The 24,498-nt window shown below is 40.9% G+C and overlaps 1 protein-coding gene across 2 annotated transcripts in view; it reads left to right on the forward strand.

The window, feature by feature from the left end:
• The window catches only part of PXYLP1 (2-phosphoxylose phosphatase 1), a 47,806-nt gene extending 25,162 nt beyond the window's left edge, over nucleotides 1-22,644 (forward strand). The window contains exons 1-5 of one of the 2 annotated variants that reach the window (XM_026794909.2): nucleotides 4,566-4,802; nucleotides 9,805-9,966; nucleotides 10,862-10,988; nucleotides 18,879-19,018; nucleotides 20,316-22,644. In XM_026794909.2, coding sequence (XP_026650710.2) covers nucleotides 4,667-4,802; nucleotides 9,805-9,966; nucleotides 10,862-10,988; nucleotides 18,879-19,018; nucleotides 20,316-21,247 — 1,497 coding nt within the window. In that variant the 5' untranslated portion in view covers nucleotides 4,566-4,666 and the 3' untranslated portion in view covers nucleotides 21,248-22,644. Of the gene's footprint in view, nucleotides 1-4,565; nucleotides 4,803-9,804; nucleotides 9,967-10,861; nucleotides 10,989-18,878; nucleotides 19,019-20,315 lie in introns of those variants that run through there. The other variant, XM_074547037.1, reaches the window with a different exon arrangement.
• Nucleotides 22,645-24,498: the final 1,854 nt, after the last annotated feature.

Here is a 24,498-nt window from a genome sequence, read left to right on the forward strand (position 1 = left end):
GCATGTGTATTTATTTTAAAGAAATTAATATATTAAATTGATGAAAATACAATGTGGTGAACATTACATGTAGAGTTTCAGTGTAGTAGGAAAATATGATAAAATGCAGCAAGTAATCTTTCACTTTGGGAGGAGAAGTGGAAAAGGATTGTCATCTCTAGAGCTTGAAAAGGCTCAGATTTGCAGTCAGCATTGCTGTGTTATTGCTGTCAGGCTGAAAATCCTGGAAGCTGTTTAAGCAGTGCCATATGCCCTTCTGAATTGTCCAGTGAAAAACAATGGGGGGCGGGGGGAAACCCCTGAAACGATAAAGCTCTTTTCAAAGTCACATCTGGACTTAATAAATGCAAGCACACATTGTGTAATTTAATGTATCTGCTTAAATTAGGTCTCAAACACAAGAGTACAAGGCCTGCCATGTTGTGTTTGGTGCAAAAAGGATTTTCTTAGCATAATTGTTTTCCTCATGTAAGTTGGATTGTGACCTTGTAAAAAAATCTGCAAGCCATGCAGCTAATGCAGCTGGAAATAAGAAACCTGTTCCCTGCAGTACTGGTGTTCAAAGCTAAAAAGCTACCAGGCATGGTGGTTGTGTGTAGTTATTCTATTTTACCTTTGAACATGAACACACAAGTACTGAAATCTGTTTTTTTGCCCTGACTCTGATATGGAATAAAGCCCTGGGTCAGTCCCTGTGAGCTGTGGCTCCATGGGCAAGGGCTGCTTTGGGCAAATGCCCCAAAATAAGGAAAACCTTTAAGGAAAGTTCACAGCTTGTGAGGCAGAAAATAGGCAGGCAAGTAGGCTTTGCCCCACTCTGGGAAGGGGTAGGAGGGTTGGCTATTTCTGTCCAGCTCTGTGAAAAGCAGCTGAGGAGAGCAGCCTATTTATAGTAGCTCTCAGTTGTCCATAGGAACATTTGCATCTCCAGTGGAAAACTTTAGGGATCTGAAAAGTAAGAAGGCTGAAGACTCAGGTGGCATTAGACTGAAGAATAAGCTTTTGGTTGTGTTTCATGTAAGAAAATAACACCAGGATTGATTAGAAAAACTAAGATGCACTTGCAAGTTGCAGCTGCAATTGTGTTATTATTCTGGGGAGAAAGCAGGGACGGTGGTGAGAAAACTCCTGCTGGGTGTGTAGGCTTCCATTTTGTTTGTGTGTGGCAGGAGAGCAGTGTTAAGTCTTTAAATTTTTTTCCCTTATGTCCTAATGTCTGTTATTCTCTTCAAAACATTAAAAGTCTAAATACTCTAGAGCTCACACTCCTTCCCCCTTCATCAGATCTGACTCCAACTGGGTTAGCTGAGCTCCATCTGCAGCCTCCTAAATTCCCTGAGTTCCCATTTTCTGTCAGTGAACCTAGGATATACAGGATGCTTCAGAAAACTTACATTTCCTGCACTTTGAACAGAGTAACAGTGTTTTTATTTCAAATTTCCCCTGGGTATTTTTGCAGTTGGAGGAGAGTGGTTCCTCTTGTTGGCTGCCCTGCTCCCATCTCCAGCATGTTTTGGATGGAGAGTGGCTGTAGCTGAATTCTCCGGGAGAAGGGCAGGAAGGGACCTGATGCTTCAGGCTTTGTGGTCACTGGGTCTGCAAGGCTAAAAGAAAAGGGAAATCCACCTCTTTTCTTGATTAAATCACAAGAAGTGATTGGGGGAGGAAATGGGACTTAGTTCTGTGTTACCACCATGAAACTGAAGATGTTTGAGGAACTACAAGAGGAAATATAAACATAGCACTTAACAGAATTTTAAAAGCAGTGTTTTTCTGATATTGACTCAAGTATGCAGAAATTTACCCAACAAAGATGAGTGCACTGAAATGGACACACACTCTCCTCATCCACCCAACTGTGTGAATTTAATCAATTTCTCATGATGGGTTAAAATTTCTCTGTAAGAATTTGAAATATGACGCTCTGTTTCACAAGTCTGCTGCAGCATTCCTCATGGTCTTCCAAAGTAATTGTTTTTTTTTGCTGTAGGAAGGGAGATGTCCATGTTTATTTGATAGGATCAATAGAACTGTTCTAGTGGATTTTAATTTCTGTTGTCAAAATATGCTGAGCTGGAGGCCATGGCAGAAGTGTGGATCTGCAGTATGAAGTGCAGGTGTTCAAGGCTGCTGTGGCAAGCATTTTTCAGCACTTTTGATTAAAAACACTGCCATGAAAAGAATATTTATTCAATGATATCTGCTACTTGCTTGCTACACCTAAATACTCTTTTTTTAAAGTTTGTCCTAGAATGTGACATGTAGGTTGCTGGCAATAGAACTGTTCTGTAAGACTGCTTGAAAAGTCTCTAAATTACTATGATTTCTTTTACAGAGGGAAAAACAGCAGCAGCAGTCACAAAATTGAGTGGGTTAAATAGGTGTATGTGTCTGGGCACATGTCAGCCCATAACTCACCGCTGGTGCTGAGTGTTTGCAAACTGTTGGAAACTCAGAGGGGATCTGAGTCTCTGCTTGCTCCCATTTGGCTGCTAAGTCAGTCCTGTGAGTTTGGGAGTTCCTGCCCTGTTCCCTGCTGAGGCTGATGGATCCGTGTTGGATCCATTGTCAGAGTTTGGGCAGGTAGGATTTCAGGTGTGTAAGGAGGGAAGGGCTCCCCTCTGCTGCCCTGCCACAGCTGCACTCAGGGTTGTACCTGTGTCACCTTGGAATGCACACAGCTGTGAGGTTGAAATATTGGGGAGAAATTGCACTCCAAGGAGCTTTCTTTGTCTTCTCAAGGGTTTGTTAAAGCAGAGCATTTCATTGTTGCTATTCCAGGTTAAATTTAAGTGTGTGCCCTCCTCCATTCCTCACTGTTTTTCTCTCTCTGTTACCCACCTCCCCCATAGCTCCCTTCACTCTTTTTTAATTTTCTTTGTGATTGTGCTCAGAGAATTTAGCAGCACTGTGGGAAGAAAGCCTTGGAGCTCAGAGCCTGTTCTGTAGTGCAGAGGTGGCTGTGGCTGCCCCTGAGCATCTCTGTGCTTGAGGGATCCCTTTCCCCCTGCTGCTCAACAGGCACGACACACAAAAAGAGTGGAGAAAATGGAAACGCAAATGCTTGGGGAAGCAGCGGTGTGGTGAAAAAAAGTAGGTAAGGGATTGAGACTGAAAAGACACTGAGGATTGTCACTTGTTTGTAGGTTCATTGTGGACAGTTGTTATATTAAAAAAAAAATCCTCTTCAAGTTCTGTAGGGCAAGAGGTTTGATTTAAAGTAAAAATTACTGTGGTTTTTTGTGTTAATTAAGCTACACATTCTAATAAACTAAAAGCCAGTGAAATTTTAGGACTGTAAAAGTTTAGCAGCTCCATTTATGTTTTTATATAAACACTAAATCTAAAGTTAGAAACTTGTGTTCACAGGCTTAGAAAGCCTTTCAAAAGACCTTTATGGTTATTTTTTTGAATAGTACTTGATAGTTTGACCAGTGTGAGGTTAATAAGCCTCTTTTTGTTTGTGTGATTACTCACCATTCACATACAGCACATTAGTGATTGTGCCCTTATGCATTATGGATGAAGGCCCTTGCTGTTAATACAGATCTTACCTTTGAGCCACTCAGAGCCTTTATTTAGCAATGCAAAAGCAGAAAATGAGAAAGGTGGGTTGTGTGTCACACAGGCACGTTTGAACTTCATTAATACCCAAATGTGCATTTGCAGTCCAAGGCAGCGCTCTAAAACTGATCTTGGGGGGTGAGGGTGGGGTTTTCTGGGGGTTTGCAGGGATCACGCTGGGACTGGCAGGCTCATACCCAGGGTCACAGAATGACAGACCTCTGTGCTCAGGTTGCTCCATTTCTCTACTGGCACTTTACCTTCAGGTATACTGCAGTGCTGGTGTACTGCTGGTATACCTTCAGGTACACTGCACATCCTGCAGGATGTGCTCTTCAGCCCATGTGTGCCTTAGCTGCTTTTCCCAGATTGTTTTCCACTTTTTTTACAGATTGTTTCTTCACCTTTTCCCCCCCACCTCAGTTGTTTTCAAGAATTCCTGCCTCTTTTGGGTTGTTCTTCTGTACAATACTCCTGTTCTAGTTTCCATTTTTTCAGGGAGAGAGCAGCTAGAGGAAGAGCTGGAAGCTGGGGTGTTTAATCTGGACAAAAGGAGGCTCAGAGGGACCTTCTCTCTCTACAGCCTCAGGAAAGGAGTTTATAACCAGGTGCCAATCAGTCTCTTCTCCCAGTCCCATCAAGCAACAGGACAAGAGGAAATTGCCTGAAGTTGTGCCAGGGGAACTGCAGACTGATATGAGGGAAAATATGAGGATGTGGCATTTGGGGCCAGGTTTTAGTGGTGAAGACAGCAGTGCTGGGTTAACAATTGGATTCAGTGATCTCAGAAGCCTTTTCCAACCTTATGAATCTGTGGAGTCCACATTCGCCACCAGACTTTAAGAGGCCTGAGTGTTCTGCTCTGTGCTAGGCAGCCTTGTTAGTGCGCTGGTGAAGCAGAAAGGGGTGGGGGGAAGGTGGAAGGGGATAAATAACTTTTTGTGCTCTCTAACGTGTGCGTTTGCTTTTCTTTACCCGTCAGCAGAAGGTTCCTTACAGTGGGCTTGCTGTTCTTCATTTCTGCTGTGTGGCTGCGTTGCTGTTTGACAGTTCTAAATAGTATGTTTGCATGGGCCTGAAAGGACCTTCTGTGTTATAAAAGATGAAAACTTCAGCTCTGTTAAGTCAGAAAATTGAGACTAACATGGCTACTTGTGCTGCTGCTTCTCAGGCTGTTTGGAGCTACAAGGGAAAACAGCAATGGAAACTGGTTTTATTGCCTGTCTTTCTGATTTTAGGTAAATATTCTTGATTCTTTTTCATGGATAAATACGTTTCTTCTTGGTAAACAGTGTTGTTACCTTTTGTATCTCAAGCTGAAAGTAGGATTTCAAGAGGGAGAAAAATTGATAATGAAGTGATTTAGTGTTGAATTAGGTGTTCTTTTTACATGAATTGCATTTTGTGTGTTCGGTTTTCTGCTGCACTGAATTCTGTCAAATTCATGTCAGTTTTGTAGCCCTAATGTTTATCTGGCTCCCTGCTTGGGCTTCTGAGCACAATAGCTGATTTGGTAAAGTTGCCATTTTTCCAGAGGGGATTAGTTGCTGTGTAGGAATTGTTATCATTCCACTGAAAACACTTCTGAGTTTATCTTGCTTGGAAGCTACTTGTCTGATATTTGGGGATTTATATATTTGGGCATTCAGGAACTTGGTGGGGAGGAGGGAGTATGGAAGTCATAGAATTAACTTTTTGCTCTTTAAATTGATCCTAATTAGTGTACACTGGAAATAAAATCTTACAGTGTTTGAGATGTAACTGGGTTTGTTAAACACATTGCTTAGTTAAGCTGTTGAGTTAATTTTAGAATGTGCTCTTCAGGTTCTATGGTGTGATTTAAAATAAAGGCTTCTGGAGGTTTTTTTCTAATTAAACTTTGTATCAGAATTTGGATTTTATTTCTTTTGAATTGTGTTGACTTAAAAAAATAATCTGAGTTTAGAGCTGCAAGAATTCTTGAAGGAGAGATTTTTCAGCAGTGTTTAGGTGTAATCTTGTGTGACCAGAGCCTCTCTGTCTCACAAGGCAGCAGCTGCTGTTTGACTGTTACATCAGATCTTACTTCTGCCTGATACCAGGCCATGTATTCAGTTTTACTTCGTATTTCAAACAATTTTATCCTGGTGGGACTCTGGGAAGAGTTGCATTGAGCTCTTTCCTTTTGTTGTTTCTGTAACTTACTACTTTTTCCCCTCACTGTAACTTTTTCAAAATTATTGTCTCAAAGTAGTTTTTATGTAGCTTCTTTAGTTACAAAAATAAGTTTATGAATATTGGGAAATAAAAATGTTTTCTCTTTCCTTTTCTGTTGTCAAGCTACTTCTATAACAACATGTCCACATACTTTATAGTTTCACTGTTGGCAAAGGTTCCAGTTAGGTGATGAAATATGCTTCAGATCTATTTTATTAACTGCTCTGGTTGGGCTAAATGCACATCAAAATCATGTGTTACATTTCTGGTTTACATTGTTGTATTCCTGTGGTAGTGAAACATGAGCTTTGAAAGGCACAGCAGTGGAAAAATCCTGCTCAAAACCTCCCTTAATCATAGATTTAAGTGTGACTGTGTGCACACTGGCAGACTTCTGTTTTGGGCAAATGCATGTTACTGTGAACTAATAGAGAAATTCACATTAAATATTGCTAAGCTGCAAAAAAACAATGTGAAAACTGTGTAGCAGTGTTCTGACCTTGTAATGATTTACAGCTGAAAGAGCAGAACTGAGTATGGAAAAAAAAGAACAAATTTCAGCTTCATGTGAGGGGCTTTTTAAAGTTTACTTTAATTTTTTTTCCTTTTCCTCTCTGAGCTGTATCAGTTCATTATTGTTTGTACTTTTGTCTCTTACAAATGGACCAGAAAACCCATGGGGGAGACAGAGGTGGCATTGCCACTGCAGGGGAGGGTTTCAGCAGGGAAATACTTGGATACAGAGAGACTGTCAGCTCTTCTTCAAAGAGCTGTAGAGAACTGCTCTGTGTGGGACAGGGAGGACAAAAATGAAGGAGCAAACGGAGCCTTCTGTGCAAAGGGAGCTGGAGAGGAGGAGAGTGGGAAGCAGGACTGGAGAGCTGGGATAAATGAGCACAGCAAGGGAGCATGAAGGCCAAGTACTTGAAATGAGAAGGGAGGGAGAAAGGAGAGAACATCATAAATACAAGAGGCACTAACACTGTCCAGGGAATGGTAGGAGATGAGGAAATAATTGAGAAGCAACTAAGAATAAAATTGAATATTAATATTCAATGTACTCTGTTGTTTCAGTAGCCAGAAATACAAAGGCAGGATGTGTTAGTTGGGATTCTCATCGCAAAGCTCTGAAGCTGCAGGAACGTTCCAGCTTCTGAGGAGCTTTGACAAGGGCTGAGGAGCACCAATGTGGCTGGGTGGGATCTTGAGGGTGACTGTGCTCAGCTATGGGAAGGCAGCTCCAGCTGGGATTCATCTCTCCTTGGTCCTGTGTTGTCATTCTTCCCTGTTGTCCTCCTTATCCCTCCTGTCCTCATTCCCCCAACTCTGAAATCCTTATTATTTTCATCTATATGCACCTGGTGGAGATTTTTGGGAGACTGCAGAGACTGCTGCCCAGTTCATGTAATTCCTTTTTCTATTTAGCTACATTAAATAGATTACCCATGTGTTTGAGTAGGTAATTTGACTGATTGCCACTATTTTCATCCAATATATGTTATTTCCAGTGTGTTAAAAGCATATACTGCTTATCATAAATCTTTTCTTCTCCCTTGTATAAGCCAAGCATATTCACTGTACAATGAGGACAAGTTTTACCAACTATGAAATGAACTATTGATATTTCTCTCTCTGAGTCCATTTCCAGTCCACAAAATATTCTTGAATCGTACCCATAGCTACTGTACTGACTTAAGAGTCACCTTTGAAAATGTTCTTTTTTAAATGGCAAACATGTATTCTGGTAGTCCTGCAAGTGTTATTTTTAATATTAAATTTTATCCTTAATGTTCGATGTTATTCTTAGTATTCAATGTTATTCTTAATCTTCAGTTTTATTTTTAATATTTTAAAGACAGTTAAATCTCACAGTAGATGCTTCTCTCTAATATTTAGTGCTTTTCCTTATTCTTGAATTTGTCTGGCAGTGTTATGGTATTTATTCAATCAGTTTGATTAAAATAAATCAGAGACTTACTCTTTCTGAGGCTTGCTTTCTGCAGACAAGGTATTTGGCCTCTAGAAACATAGGCACTTAATTTTAAAAAGCTGCTGTATGCATCTGTTGGCTTCTGCCCTTAATAGTCTCAGTACAAAAATGGGATGTGTTCAGGGTTTTTGTGCTTAAAACTACCTTAGATGAAAAAATTAGGATGGTTATTCTGCTTTTAAATCTCCCAGCCAAAATTTAGGATCAGAGTTAACTTGGAGTTTTTGCTGTTGGGGTCTGGTTTCCCCTGTGTCTAAGCTGACCTGAGCTGCTTCAGCCAGCTCTGAGTGTGTGACCTGAGGGAGCAGTAGCTGTGTTGTTTGTGGGCTGCTCTAGAGAGAATTGCTGCGGAAAGCTGGGAGTTGTTGCTGTAACCTTTTCTGGCTTGGAACCTTGGCCAATAGAGTGTTCCTGTAATTTGTGCTGTGGACAGCTGCTGCCTGTAGTGCTGTTTATTTGCAAAGTCCAGTCACTGCTGTATGACATGGTTGGGTTTGAGATTTATACCCCAAGTGCAAATGTACTGCAAAGCCCGGAGTTGCCAACCTCTTGCAGGTATTGCCAAGGCTCTGTGTTACTGCCACTTTCTTAGGCAGGGGTTTGCAATGTCTCACAACCATGTGAGTCTAAGTAAGGAGTTAAAAATTGAATCTGGTAGATAAAGGCAGAAATGGCAGCTGAGCTCCACAATTAAAGTGTCCAAAGTGAAAATTACAGTTTAATATTCTCACCAAACACAGCTGAAAGCAAAATCTGAACAGTTTAATGAAAAGTTTCAAGTCACTGCACTTGGCAGGTATTGGCCTTGTCAACAGCTCAGCTCTAGCAAGACTGTGGAAAATGCTTGGGTTTTGGTTTGGCAGACAAAGAGTGACCACATAAAATATTTGAAGTGTAATGTATTGTAGTGTAAGAATGAAGAGCCTGTGTTTATTACTGGCTATGTGTTCATAAAAATCTGTGTGTGTTTTGCTTTGGTTTGCTGTCTTCATTGGTTTTCCTGGTCTGTACAACTATTTATTGTGGAACAAATTCACCTCTGAAATTGAAATTGGGAGTCAAGATGGAACTGAGGAACTGACACAGAAGAATTTTTTGCTTTGAAATTTGTTGTCCCATCTTTTCTTTCTTTCTAATTTTTTTCCTCTCAAGATAGAAGACTAAGGGGCTAAAAATGTGAACACTTTTCCTCCTCATTTTTACCTCTAAAGCTTCTGATTAAAATTCCAAAAAATAGAATAGAATAGAGGCATTTGTTATTACAAGTGTAGTCTGGGAAGACTCATTAATTAAGACTCACTGATGCTCTCACATTAAGGCAGGGTCATTACAACTCTGGCCTTACATTTAGATATGCTTCAACTTTGATCTACATGTCAGAAGACTTAGTGGTGGTATTTCTGTTAGCTTCTCCTCTGTATGTGTTTACTGCATTTCTTTGTGTTTCATATTTGTTTGGATAGTCTCAGTTTCATTCAAAGAAATATATTTTCTCTGTTTTTTTTAAATTTATTTTATTTTTTTAAATAAGCCAGACTGTTTAAGGTTGACAAGGTGGCAATGTAAGGACAGGGATTAGTGAGGAAAATGATGAATAATCCAGTCCTTCAATCTTGACTACTTTGTTTTCCCAGTGGTTTGTACTGCCCTCATCATAGCTGTGCTGTGTCTTTTGCTGATGTCCTTCAATGTCAGTTTTGAAATAAAAATGATGAGGGACAGCCAGACCTATTGTGGCACTTTTTCTGTGATTCATGCTGAGACACTGAGAGAAAAAGCAGCTTCAAGAAGAGTGCAAAACTCAGAGTTGTTCTACAGCTGGGTCTACTCCTGAAGTTTTAGCCAAGCATTGACTTAGACAAAGAGCTTTTCTGGGCTATGGAAATAAGGGGAAAAAAAATCACAGTGAAGTTGTTGCATACTGTTGAGAGACATCCTTTCATGAAACCATAAACCTTGTGCATGATTACTTAAAAATAGTGATAAAAAAGTCATAATCCTTTATGTCCCTAAAGTCTCTTGAAGATGTACAGTGTATGTTTTGTATCTTTCAGTGCATTTAATCCCAGTAAACCCTGTGAGGGAGGATGGGTTGAATCCCAAGAGCAGGAAGAGAATAATGCCTGATCTGCTGACGGAGCCCCCTGCCATAGACCCCGTGTATGAAGCTCAGGTGTACTGCAACATTCCCAGCATCGCCGAGCGCAGCATGGAAGGTGAGCTGGGCTGGGCAGGGCACACCTCAGCTCAGCTGCTTGTTCCTTTGTGCTGCTATTGGAAATGAGAGCTCTGTGCGCTGTCAGCTCATTGCCGCCTGGAGAAGGTGGAGCAAATGCCAGCTGGTCACTGAGTTACATTAAATCATCCAAAACCTGCTGCTCCCCTTCCCCTTCCCCTTCCCCTTCCCCTTCCCCTTCCCCTTCCCCTTCCGTCTTGATTTTTGGAAATTGTTCTGTCCAGCCACTAGTCAGCTCTAGGTCTAAAACCGAAAGGGTTAGGAGGAGTACAGATATTTAATATTTAAATTGTAATTCTTGTTACATATCAGCTGCATTTCAAACAGTTGACTTGGAATCCAGGAAGAAAAACCCCACAGAAGTAATTAATTTTGGAATTACAAGCCATTAGACATGGTCAGCTAGAAGGCATATTTGCATTCTTTACTCCACAGCAGCTGCAGCAAGTTTGAATGCAGCCCTTCATTAGCATATCCTACTAATGGTTATCAAATAAATCACAAACCAGTATGTCAGAAAGATCCGGATTAGACATGCTGCAAAATCCATCATTATGATGGGGACCTGAAGAGAGGCATTATGAAGGTGGAATAACCTTATTGTGTTGACCGAGTTCAGTGCTTGAGTAGTGTTTTGTGTGGTTGGTGGACTTCAGATGTACTGTGGAGATATGCTAGGAGCCTCAGTTTTGTATAACTTGTCTTGCAATCTGAAGTAAAATCTTGCTTGTATTGGTAAATTGTAATTTCCTAGGGGTGTTTTCTTTCATTTCAATACCAATGCTGTCAAGCTAATGATAGCTACTTTTTTTTTTTGTATTAAAGAAAGTAGATATAGGTAATTTTTTTTCTTGTTTTCCCTTTCTTCACTGCAGGTCATGCCCCTCATTATTTTAAGCTGGTGTCAGTTCAAGTGCTGATTCGACATGGTGATAGGTACCCTCTGTATGCCATTCCCAAGACAAAGAGACCTGACATCGACTGCATGTTGGTGCCCAGCAGGTAAAATTCTTGGAGGTTGTCTTTGCTAAGCTCTTTTTTTTGCTTGAGAATAATTTTTTTCCTCTTCAAGAAACAATTTGTGCAGCCTGAAGTACACTGTGACTTCTGCCCATTGTGTATTGCCATGGTTTAAAAAACCTGCCCTTGGATCAGTGGTACACAGTTTTTTCTTTGAAACAAAAGCTATTGTGTGTTACCAGTTCAGACCAGAATAAGTTCTTCATATTTCTTTAAAAAGCAAAAGCTATTTAGTTGCATATTTAAGTTACCATTCCTTTTAGATAAGTTTCTACATTTTCAAAATGTAAGTGCATTGTTTGAGATGATCACTTCCCTTCACGCTTCTCTTCATCTGAATACAAAAAGCTCTCAGGCAGTTCAGCACTACCGTAAGATATTTGTATTTATTTATCCATATTTATATATTTTTTTTCTTTTACTCTTCAGAAATACAGGCTGTCAGAATTTTCCCTTAATAATTTGTGTCAGAATTCAGGAAAAAATGGGAGTTGTACATTTAACTATTAAAATACAAGTTAATAGAAAGTGCTACTGTTTGCTGCTTGACAACTCCCCCTTTCCTGTAGTTACCTCTCTCTGTTTAGATCTGTCACAAGTTAGTTATTTATGTCTAACTGCCACTAAAACATCGTTTTCCTTTCTGTTTCAGTATAGTGCTTTTGTCTAACATCATGTCTTTGTAGATTGCTGAAAACTGTTTTCACACCTGAATCACTTTGAGCTGCAGATCTGATCTGAATGGCTCTTTGTGGGAGAACCTTCCTTTTTTGTTTACATTCTACTCACTGATACAGGTGAATTATAGTGTACAGCAGTAGAAAAGGCCAGTGATGATGACATTTCCCAACGTTTGCCATGGCTTGTTTGATTACATGTAAGTACTTTTAAGTAGGATGATGACGGTGATTTTTCAGCAGAGGACTTACCAGTGAACCTATTGAATACTTAAAATTAGAATTAAAATTCCAAGATATGTTAGCAAAAGCTCTGGGCAAATCTACCCCTTCATGCTGCTGTCCCCTCAGCAGTGTCAAGTTGTGGAGATTTCAATGGCTAAGGGCTGTGTGTTGTGTTCTTTCATCCATTACTCAGGAAAAGAGGCACAGTAGGTACACAAAGCAGTGTAGATGGACCATAAATACCTTTTGAGAATGGCATGGAATCTCCTCTGTCTTTGATTCCACACCAGAAAAGCAAGAACATGATTTCTTGACTCACAAGAGGCTTTACTCTGTTGTGCTGGAGGTGTTAATGCCACACTGAAAGTACATTTCACCTTGATGCCTGGGAGATCATGGAGCAGATCTTCATGGAAGGAATTTTTAGGCAAGTGCAAGACAAAGCAATGATCCAGGACAGCCAGCACAGCTTTACTCAGGGCAAATGTGCCTGACCAGTCTGGTGGCCTTCTGTGATGGGGTGACTGGGACAGCGGTCAAGGGAAGAGTGACCAGTGTTGTCTGCCTGGAGTCCTGCAAGGCTTTCAGGGTGGTCTCTCGTGGCATCCTGAACTCCAGCTGGAGACATGGGTTGGAAGGGTGGACTGCTCCTGAATGGCTGCAGAGGTGCTCCGTATCTCTGTGTCCATGGAGGCCCTTGGTGAGTGGTGTCCCTCAGGGCTCTGGGACCAGTGCTCTTCAATCCCCTCATTACCAACATGGGCAGTGGAATTGAGTGCACACTCAGCCAGTTTGCAGTGACAAGAAATTTGTGTCCAGCTTGAGAAATGGATCCATGAGAAACTCGAATGGGTCAAGAAGTTCAGGAGGTTCACCTGGCTCAGGGCAATCCCAGACATGGGTACAGACTGGGAGGGGTCTCTAAGAACCCTGCAGAGGAGCTGGGGGTGGATGAAAAACTGGGCAGGAGCCAGCAGTGTGCACTGGCAGCCCAAGGGGGCAAACACTGGCTGCTGCTGTTCTGTGCTCACACTTCAGCTTCCACCAAAATGCCTGTTTTGTCAAGAGGTGTCATCCAGGGGTCTGGTCCAACATCCTTCAGGAGAAGTTGGATGTTCTTGAGAGGTCCCTAACCCCAGAAACTCTCAGTGCCTACTGCAAACTGAGTAGCTTCCTGAAATGAGATGTGCATTCCTGAGGCTGCAGAGAGGAGACCAAACTTCAGTTATCTCTGCCAGAGAGTGGAGTGGGAGTTGTTTTAATAAAAAATTAATTTTTCTAAGAAGATGGAAAATGAATTGTTTGCTAATAGCTATGATAACATTTTTAATGACCTGCCTGTAAGGGGTGAGATTATTTTCAGCATGAAATACTAAGTAGAGAAATATGATCCAGATTCCTAAAGGCTCTGATCTTCTGATCTTTCTTAATATCTGTCATGTTAGAATGTATGTGAGAAAGCTGTATTGAAAAGATGTTAACAGCAAGTGACAGTGTTAGATGAGTAGCTGTGTTTCTCAATATTAGTGTGCCACATGAGACCTCAGTTTTGTATTTGTCAGAAAAGCTTTTATAGCTGTTTCCAGTTCAGTTTCAGGCAAGGAGTACAACATTCAAGGCCCTGGAGTCAGAAAAACTATCCATAAAAGGCAAGGATCAGTGTGGCTTTGACACAGAATGACCAAGTGGAGCAGTTGAGAGGGCACAGCCAGGCTCTGGGGAGGCCAGAGGGGAGCACCTGTGGCTCTCACTGATTTGTGAGCATTAGAGCATCACTGTGTAAATGACACATCCCTTACCACTCACAGCCACTGAAAGACCTTGTCTCCTCAAGAACAAAATTTATATAAAAGAGCATCTCCTCTCCTAATTTAGGGCAGCAGAAAGATGAAAGGAGTTGGCTCTGCACCATTCTGTCCAGATGTGTTAAAGCTGACCTTACTGAATAAAGCTAGAATGAATCCATTGTTTTGAGTGGAACATTCATTACTTCAGCATCAGGAAGTTATTTGCTGTGTTTGCCTGTCAGGCTTATATTCCTTTGTGATGTAAATTTGGAGCTTGATTGTAAATGTGTTTATATGGGGATTGTGACAGGGTCTGTTATCACTGCCTTTGAACTGAGGCTTTCTTGCTGCTGTACAGTTGAGCTGAGATGTCTGATGGAGAGTCTGGCTTGTTTAAGCTTTCTGGACTTACAACATCAGATAAGCAAGCTGCTCATATGCAAGCTGCTCTTTATTTGACTTGGCATTCAGCTGATGGAATTCATTAATTAAGCAGATTATGCCACAGCCCCCTGGACTTCTAATGGATATGCAAAATAGCCTTGAGGTCACGCTTGGGTTTTGTGAATTATGGATTGTGACATATAAGTGTGGGATGAATATAAGCAAATGGATTAAATGCTTTGGAGATTTCTTCCATCTAAAACTTCAATTAATATTATTGTTATAATTTTTATTGTTCTGGATGCAAATTTCCAAAGGGAACAAAATAATGCATTTTTTTTTCCTCAAGAAAACTACTTGAATGATATTATGAAAATTTGTTCATTGTAGTATTTGCTTATGGGGGAAAGAAATTATTCCCACACATTTTTTTCCTTATGTAGCTCACATTTATAGTGTCAGAAGTAAAAAGTATGCAGTGTTTCTTCGCTGAGTTTGTATGTGAGAGAGAAGAAACGCTTTTTGGAAGATGCTAAAATGATTTCAGAAGACTGCTGTAATTTGATAGTAAGCTGGGTTAATTAGCATATACTTGAAGACATTTTGAGAGGTGTTGATGGTAATCATAAGAAGCTTAGTAACAAATACTGAAATTTTAGGTTCAATATGCACATGTTTTGAAGCTGCACAGAAACAAGCTGGGAGCGGGGAGATGAGACAAGTATCATCCTGTGAGGTGAAGGGAGTGTGGATCTGACTTGGAGTGAGCTCAGAGTGGGACCCAGACCAGAGTCAGGTGAAGAAAGGTCTCCTGAGGCCTCTGCTGGCTTTAAAGAGTCAGACAGCAGTGGAGGAGATGGGATTCCAGAGCCATGGAATGGCTTGGGCTGGAAGGGACCTCACAGACCCTCTCATTCCCCTGCCAGGGGAGCGCTGAGGAGTTGGTATAGAAGTGTACAAGCTGTGAGACCTTTATGAATAAATAATCCCCAACTGTACTTCTGCTGCCTTAGGATCTCTTCTGTGGACTACACTGATCTATTGTTGGGTGTAGTGGCTTTCCTCATTCATTTGTTTTGTGAAAAGCACACACTGTAGTACTCCTTTGATCTCACACTTCTTTTGCCTACTTGAACTTCACAGAAAACACATGTTTTTTTTGCTTGAAGTTTTAAAATTATTTTTTTGCATTTTAAGTAAAGAGAAAAGGATTCACTCTTGGGATAGTTTGCAGGCAGAATCTTGTATTCTGTGATTACAGAAAAGTCATGTTTGTGTGTCTGAAGCCTGGTGGGGTCATGTTTACTCACAGAGTGATGCACTGAGGGCTCTGCAACTCCTTGTGAGAAGCTTGCTCCTCTCAGCTTTTGCCATGCATTTTTGTATTAACTCCTCAAGGAAAAAGGAAATTTTATTGAAGGATGCCAGCTCTGTTCCTGGCAGAAATACATAATATAGTTCAAATAGTCATGCAATAGTTCTTCCCTTGTACACTGGTAACAGGGTAGCAATAAAAGGTGATATTAAAGCCTTTTAAGACCTTTGCAAATATGATATTTAAGTGTTGATTAAGGGTTTAAATGTTGGTCCATTTTAATGCTAGTGCATGAAAACCAGAGTATTCAATCTGGGATCTATTATCCCAGTGCTTAGGTTGTAAATTACAAAAGGATCAACTGAATTGATTATTTGAGGGAAAAGATGCATCCTCAGTTTTGTTACAGATAAAATTTATTCTATTGTACACAAATAAAATTATTAGAAGGCAAATGAACAGATTTTAAATAAGGGAACAAAATGCTAAAATTGGGAAGTGTGGCTGCTGTTAGTGGGTTTAAATGAAAAGCTGTTCCATTTTCTGACAAAATTTGAAATATTTTTTTATACTTCTACCTTTTGCAAATGTGGTAGCTTGCCATTGCAAGGCCAGGAAAATTACAGAAGGATATCTCTTTAGTTCATTTTTGTTTTCTGATTACTCTTATGGAAATAAAATTTTGAGGATAATTCAGTCTTTTCAGCTGTACAACGGAGCAATTTCCTTTGCTTCCTGCTCCAGCAGCCCCAGCAGCCTCAGCCGTGTTGCCTGGATACTCCATCTCCTGCAGCATCTGTAAATTGGCCAATTCAACAGGAGGATTCATATTCTAAATAAAAGCCAAGTCCTGGGGTGGGAGGGGGAATGCTTTGTCAGCTGGGAGCCTGAGTGCTGCTGCAAGTCTTGCTGCTGAGAAAAATAGATGTTTGTTTGCCCAGTTGTGCAGGGATGTCTGTTTAACAAGGAGTAAGCTTTGAATTTCTATTCAAAAAGATGTCCAAAAGTCATATTTCATATATTTCATAATGCACTTCTGCAGGCTTGGGCTTATCTTGTGCTTACTTTAAATCCATTGTAATCCAAAGTTAAGTAACTTGCATCTCCATGTCTAATATTATTAATACACCCTATTAATACACTGGAATATAAAATCATCAATTATAATCCCTTTTGTAATTTTATCTTAAAAGTTAATTTATTTTGCCTGCCATTTTTTCAGAAAAATCCTTTTGCAAAGTACAGATAAATACTTTTCTTTCTTCTTCCCTTTCTTTCTTCCCACAAGTGATTGCAGGCAGTTTTATCAGCACAGATTTGATTCCATTAGAATTCTTTCAGGCTTTTCTAAGCAAAGCAGCAAAAGAAGCAGGATGGATAAAGCAGTTCTGTTAGTTTTCTTTCACATGTATTTACAGAACTTATTAATTAAATGAACAGAGTTTAAGGAAAATTTTGATTGTCAATTTATTAATGTGTAGAGTTTTGCAAAGTTCAAAATTTAGAAAATTGGTGGTTCAGCCTGCTCCCTCTGTAATAAGCTTAAAAAGCCATTTGCTAATGGGTGTAATTTAGTTTTCTCAACTTAATTCTTCCATTTTTAGATTTCACTGCTGGGCTGTGAAAATAGTGCAATGTACAAAATGTTCTGTTGGAAATGTTCATCTAGAGCTGGAGTAAGCTTCTAATGTATGATTGTAACACAGGAAGCTTCCACTGCTTGAGAAACAAAAATCAGGCTTTGTTCTTTCTCTGCTTTGCAAATACTGATCTTCAGTTGCCCTGTTAAAGTTACGATATACAGAAGAAGCTGTGGATTTAGAATATCATTAATTGGCTGGTTATCCTTTAATTTGAAGTAAAATGCAAAAATTAGTCTGATTTTTAATCTCATTATGCTTTTTGTCTCATTTTGCATTTTTTTCTTACTGGCAGTTGTGGCATAATAGTAACATTTTCCTGCCAGGATTTCTTTTTTCCTGAAAAGAAATTAAATACAGGGAAATTCAAGTTTTATAAAATGATACGAGCTGCTTTTATGTTGACAGACACTGATTCTTATGAGCCCTCCTGTATGTGCAGGCTGTGAGCAGAGCTCTGCAAGAGGTCCCCTCATGTGTGAGAGTTTCTCAGTTGGCTCTTCTCAGTAAGCATGGATGTCTTTGTCCCAGCAAACTTCTATTCCAGACTCTCATTCCTGCTTTAGTGGTGCTACTGCTCCCTCTGGTGTTTCATGCAAATCAGGTTTCTTTTTGAGACCCGAGGTTTTTATATCCAAAATAGTTTATCCTTCTAACAAATGTAAATATGAGCAGTAAACACAAATCCCGGTTATTTAAGAGATCCCTTACAAAATGTATTTTATATATATATTTTTAAGCAACTTTAAAGTAACTGTGTTCAAACTGAACATCCTATTAAGACAAGAACCATCTGGAGCAGAGTTGGGTTGCCAAGCAGTTTCTGATGCAGTTCTGCACAAAATTAGAGAGGTGACTGTAACCTTTGGTAATTGCTGACATTTAACAAGGAAGTCCCCACTTGTGTAATGCATTTCTGCTGAAGGAATGTGATCACAGATTTATTTTTTAAAGGTTCAGGTTACCTTTGGGTTACATTGTGGGATTTTTTGTACCTGTAGCTTTCTGTGCAGCAGTACCACAGTGAGCTGAATCCGTGGTGTATTTGAAATTTCCAGTACAATGGGGGAAGATTTAAGCATTCTTTCACTGACTTGAGCTCTGTTTCAGTGAGTTAACTTGGATATTTTAGTGAATATCTCTTCCAGCTGCATTCATTACTTCCATGGCAGAGTATCTTACTTGTGTGTGTGTCCAGGAGTGTTGGCCTCTTCCTGGATAAAAGTGCAATACCCTAAACAATGATTCCAGTTTTAATGGGGACACTGGGTACTGCTTTCCAGTTCCACGTAATCAAGGCTACATGTGCTATTTGATTTGAGGCTGAAGGAAGTAGAAATAAAAGCTGAGATTGTGGTCAGCATTGCACATTAAAATATCTGAGAATTCCTTCAAAATCATCCTAAAGTACTGCATTGAACCCCTTTAGAGTGTAACTGGCTTTGGCTGTGCTGTTAGAGGGTGTTGGTACTTCAGAAACGAGAGAGGTTTGGAGGGTTTTTTTAAGGATTTTTAAATATATTTTCTTTTTCATTTGAATACATAACAGTATTAGTAACTGAATTCAAAGCAACCCCCAGAAATTGCTCTAAAATACTTAAGTGGAAGATATCATAATTTTAACGTGACAAGACACAGTTCTTTGTAGTTCTTTGGCAGATAGTAAGTAGTTAGGTTTCTTTTCCATACTTGCAAAAGTCCTGAGTAAGAGCAGATGTTGTCCCAGTGGGAAATAACTTCACATCACGAAACTTCTGATCTGACATACTTGGAATACTTGACTCTCTTGAACTGCTTTCCCATATGCTTTTGGAAGTTTCACATTTTGTTTTTTATCTCTCTAGGAAACCTTCTCATCCTCAGCTTGAAGCCTTCATTAAGCATATGTCCAAAGGGTCTGCAGCCCAAATGGATGGTTCTCTGAGCAGCCTGCCTCACTTCCCCAGCCATTCCCTGTGTGAAATGGGAGAGCTTACACAGACAGGTGAGTTCCCCAGCAGCTCTGTCTCATCCTCTGCTCTGTTGAACACAGTCTGCTTGAGAAGGGACCTTCTGATTCTCTTTATATTGACATAAATGCTTTTTTATGCCATTTTATCATGTTGGTCATATCATCAGCTATGCCGGGATGTGTAACTCAACTGTGAAAGTGGCAACAGTTGCAGAAACCATGCTTTGTCCTATGGCTTGACAATCCTGTTACACACTGGTCAATCTTGGCATCCCATTTAAATTCCTTTGTAGCAAGTCAGAGCACCTTTCTTTCATGTTGCTTCACACCTCAGAGCTGCTCTGTGACCCTTGTGACAAACAGCACTGCTCAGTCCCTCCTGAGGAAGATCTGGTGCTCTATTACTGACAGGGCGGGGATTCAAAGGGGCCCTGTGTCCCCTACAAGAGATGCTGATGTAGCAGCCAAACCTGGTGTTATGGAAATGCTTTATACATCTGGCGCCTCCCAAATTCTTGTGGGATCCCTTTGGAAGGAATCCTTGGCCACTATCAAGTCTTGCAAAGTGATATCAGGAGAAAGCAAGGCAGGACACCACTGAAATTGCACAGACACATGGATTGTGTCACTGAGCTGGCATCTGGGGACTCCTGTGGCTTTTGCAGCAAGGTATACAGAGGTGTTGTAGAGCATAAAGGCTTCAGGCCCATTGCTTTGCTGCTGTGCAAGAAATATGGATTCTGGAGTAGAGGTCTAGGCACATGAAAAGGATACAGTCTCCAGCTGGATAAAGGCAGAGCTTTAGCATAAATTATCAAGCAATTTAAATACTCCCTGAAGGAAGATGGACAAGGAAGCTGGATGCAATTGCTACGCCTCATGATTGTTTTCTGAGTTTACATACTAATTTACATTTTGTGTATTTGTGTCCTGACTGCTGGTGGTTTTATTGGCTGCCATAAATTTTCAGGGGCGCAGCATTCTCTGCAGGCCTGAAAACCTGACTGAGGTGCAGTCTTCAAAAACACCTTACTTTTAGTCATGTTAGACCCATTCAGTCTGTGTCTTAGTCCAAAGAGTTAATATTAAACCACTGAGGTTATAAACAAACTTTATGGAACCACCTTCTTTTCTTTAGATCAGGCTAGTTCCTAGAATATGAGAGATACTGAAGAATAGCAAGTTTCTCATGTTTCAGGCACTTTACTTTACAGTCATCATAAGTGCAGTTCAGTTTTGTAAGTTTATCAGTAAGGCTACTAGCTGTAACTTTTTTTTTGCATAACTGCAAAGATTCTAATCACGTGTTGTAATTTCTGTCACAATGCAGGGGTTGTACAACACCTGCGAAATGGACAGCTGCTCAGAGAGATTTACATCAACAAACACAGACTGCTCCCCAGTGACTGGACAGCCAAGCAGCTCTACCTGGAGACCACGGGCAAGAGCCGGACCCTGCAGAGCGCGCTGGCCCTGCTCTACACCTTCCTGCCAGATTTTGACTGGAAGAAAATTAACATGAGGCACCAGTGGAGCACCATTTTCTGCTCAGGAAGCTGTGACTGTCCCATGAGAAACCACTACCTGGAGGAGGAGCAGCGCAGGCAGTACAGCTTACGGGTGAAAAACAGCAATTTGGAGAAGATCTACGTGGATATGGCAAAGATTGTGGGCATTCCCACCAGGCAGCTGAGAGCTTCTAACCCTATAGATTCTCTCTTGTGCTATTTCTGTCATAATGTCTCATTTCCATGTACCAAAGCTGGCTGCATTGGTATGGAACACTTCAAAGTAATCAAGAGACACCAGTTGGAGGACGAGAGAGAAAGACAGGAAAAGAAACTTTACTTCTTGTATGCACTGTTGGCTACTCATCCTCTCCTCAACCAGACTGTCAATAGGCTGCAGCGTATTGCAGAGGGCAAGAAGGAGGAAGTGTTTGTCCTCTACTCTGCACATGATGTCACCTTGTCACCAGTTCTTAGTGCCTTGGGCATTACAGAGGCCAGATTTCCCAGATTTGCTGCCAGATTAGTTTTTGAGCTGTGGCAGGATGGGAAGAGGCCCAAAGAACACTTTATCCGCATCCTGTACAACGGTGCTGATGTCACATTCCAGACCTCCTTTTGCAGGGATCATTATAAACGTTCCAGCAAGCCAATGTGCCCACTAGAAAAACTTGTCAACTTTGTCAAGAGGGATATGTTCTTAATTTTTAACAGTACAAGCTACTATGATGCATGTCATAGGAGAGCACTGTAGAGAAGGGAGGAGGAAAGGAGGCAGTGTTAACTTATGTCAGTGATTTGTTTTCTGGCAGAGGCACAGTTAAGTTTTCTTACTTCTTGTATTTTCATGTGTAAGTACAGAAGGCTAATGCTTGAAACATATTTCAAATAGTTTTATTTTCATTCAGGCTGCAGATGGCCTTCAGTAGAACAAATGTCAAGGGTTATGTGTGTGTGTACACTCACAAATGCTGTTAACTGTTGTGATAAACCATGTGGTGAATGTGACCTGGCCCTTGCTTGATAGAGTGAGAGAGCACAGACTTTGTGTTTCTCTGTTCCAGAGCAATACTTGGATAGCCTGAGTTTAAAGCCAAAACTCCATTTTTTTCTAACACCATCTCAGTCATTTTAAGCACTTCATGTCAGGGTCATTATGAATTCCAGGTGTCTGCATTAAGGCATTTTAAAGGAATTTTTGAATTTCTTTACTCAGAGGAAGCCATAATATTAGAATATTATGGTCCTTAAAGCAAAGTGCATGTGTGTGTGTGTGTGAATACTTCCTGAGCATGTACAAATGAGTGTGTGCCTTCTGCACCTCACAGACCTAGAAACCCTTGGCTGTTGTTGCCAGTGCCAGAGAAGGGTGTACTGGAGAAGGGATACAAAACTCTACTCTCTGATTGCACTTTCAGCACTTTGAATAGTTCAAACACAGTCTAGAAACATGTGAAGGCCTTGTGACATTAAAATAGGTTGCAAACACTAACAGTACCACTAAACCTGAGTGGGAAATTAGGCTTAGAAATGAGTTTTATGGTGAAGTGTTGGGCTCTTTCCCATTGTGAACACGTTCAAGCTGTTGTGCTATGGTACAAATCAGTATTTTAGGAATTTGCTATGGTGACTGCTTGAGACAGCTTGACTAAGTACTGAGAAAACTTTGTAGTTGAGTTAGTATTTTTATGGACTAGTAAGCTCTTATTTTGTAAGACCAGACTTGTACATATTGTACTGTGTATATTTATAACACAGTAGATCTTTCTTACTTGTTTAGTTTGTAAAGACTTGTGGAGGTCACTTTTTAGACATTTTTTTCCCTTGATCAGGATGTTTAGACTTAAGAATAAACTGTCTCTTATGGGTAATTTGAACAATGAGTAGATATGAAAACTTCAGACTGCTTTCATCTCTGTAGGAGTAGTAAATTGAGAACCAATTTTTAATAGAATTCCTAGAAATTTTATAATGATGGAGGTTTTGTAACTTCTAGAAATAAATTAGTCTGTGAGTTGTGATTTAATGGTGCTAGTTTGTCAAAGAAAACATAACTCAGCATAAGTTCTCTGACTCTTGGCATTCCACTCTTTCTGTTTTCAATGCTGCATTTGAACATGTTTCTTTAAATAAAATTCTGGGGTCTCTGTGCTTTTGTGTTATGTTCGTTGTGACTTCCTTGGCTGTTTGCAGGAACAAGGTGGATATTGTTAAGCTGCTTGCTGCATTTCTGATTTCTGCACTCAATCTGTCCTGGGCCCCAGTCTGGGCAGGAGCAAGTAAACATTTCATGAACACTGAACTAGAAGTCCTGATAGAATATCTGGGGCTTTTGTACCACACTGGAGTGGTAACATTTCTGTCTAAGAGAGTGGATCTGCTCGTGTGCTGGAGGGCAGACAGAAGAGAGAATCTGAAAGTTGAGCTGACTGTAGAAATTATGTGAGGGGGACCTTTTGCCCAATATAAATAGCAAAGGCAGAGACCCCATAACTTTTCCTTTATGTTGAGGTGGGACCTCCTGTGATTGTGCCCTCACTGCCTCTTCTGCTGTCACTGGCCAACACTGTGAAGATGTCTCTTATAGTTCCCTTCAGATTTCCTTGAGCCTTTTCTTCTCTGGGCTAAGCAGACTCAGCTCTACCCTCATGCCAGGTGCTCCAAACTACCTTGGCTGTCAGTGGGGACTCTCCAGCAGCTCCATCTCTCTTGTCCTGGAGTGAAAAAGAGCATTGACAGCTGGTTCAGCCAAAAAAGCCTCCACTGTGGTCAGGGCAGTGACAAGAAACCTGGACTGGGAAATTGAAGGAAATCTGGAACTAAATTTCAGCTACAGCTTCAGGTTGTCAGTATCTGCTCACCTGTATGTTTGAGGGTCACTGGATGGGCAGAACCAAATCTTTAATGTAAAAATAATTTTTTAAAAAGGGAAAAAGCTAATTATTTTTCTGTGTATGCACAGTTCATTAAGATCTCCTGTAAACCATACACACAGAGGATCTGCAGGAATGAAAGACTTGATCCATCTCCAGTGCCACCAGAAGAGCTAAAGGAAAGAGCTGCAGGGCTGAGATCACTCTCACAAATATTGGACCTGGCTGTGGACATAAAGTGATAAGCAAACTGCATTACTGAATCGATTAATCGTAACATTTTGAAGTTTGACCTAATTTATTATTCAATTTGTAATTTCAAGTGGATTTATAGTTGGTTTAAGGTAACAAATGCAAGTACCTGAACAATGAAAAGAAGAATTGGTGAGAATTTAGTTATTCTAGAATTGATAAATAGCCTTTCTGTAGGGGTGCACTGATGAATTAGCTGTACCACCTGGTAAACAGTGGCTTGAGTAGTTGCACAGTTTAATGAAATGCTGCTGCTTTAAGGAATGCTGCTTGAGATCTTGCTCTCGGCTTGAAACCGATGTAGGAGTGGGCTGTTTTGTTGTGTGCTAAACAGAAACATCAGAAACTGATGTTTAAACATGTTGAGTACTTGTACTGTGAATGAAATCCGTGCAGCGCTTCCTCACCCGGTCCAGCTCATTTTCCAGCGCAGTGCTGATGTCCCGTCTCTCCCTGCCCGCTCCTCCCCTCCGTTTGTTCCATTTCTAGGAAGCCGTAACAGCTTTAGCTCCAAACGCTCCTTGCACGCTGCGAGTGCCAAATGGCTTGGCCTGAGCTGCCGTGTATTGTTGTTAGTGCATGAAAAGGGAGGGAAGGCTCCCAAGGCGAATTCCCGGAGCCGCCGGTATCCGGAGCGGGAGAACCCCGGAGATGGGAGCGGGAGCGCGGCGGGGCTGCGGCGCCCTCGCGTGGCGGCTCCGTGCTCTGCAGCGCGGGCTGCGGGAATCTCACCGGGAAAGGCTCTGGGAAAGGAAGAGTTAAACCCGGTGACCTGTGGGTGGATTTCATCCTGCAGTCTCAGAAAGAGGCCTCCATCCCCGCGGTTTAAGTGAATAGGTGTCTCTGTGAGAGGCTCAAACCCTTGTGGGGTGAAGAAGGA

This window comes from Zonotrichia albicollis, chromosome 9 (assembly GCF_047830755.1).
Source record: "Zonotrichia albicollis isolate bZonAlb1 chromosome 9, bZonAlb1.hap1, whole genome shotgun sequence".
Taxonomy (NCBI): Eukaryota; Metazoa; Chordata; class Aves; order Passeriformes; family Passerellidae; genus Zonotrichia; species Zonotrichia albicollis.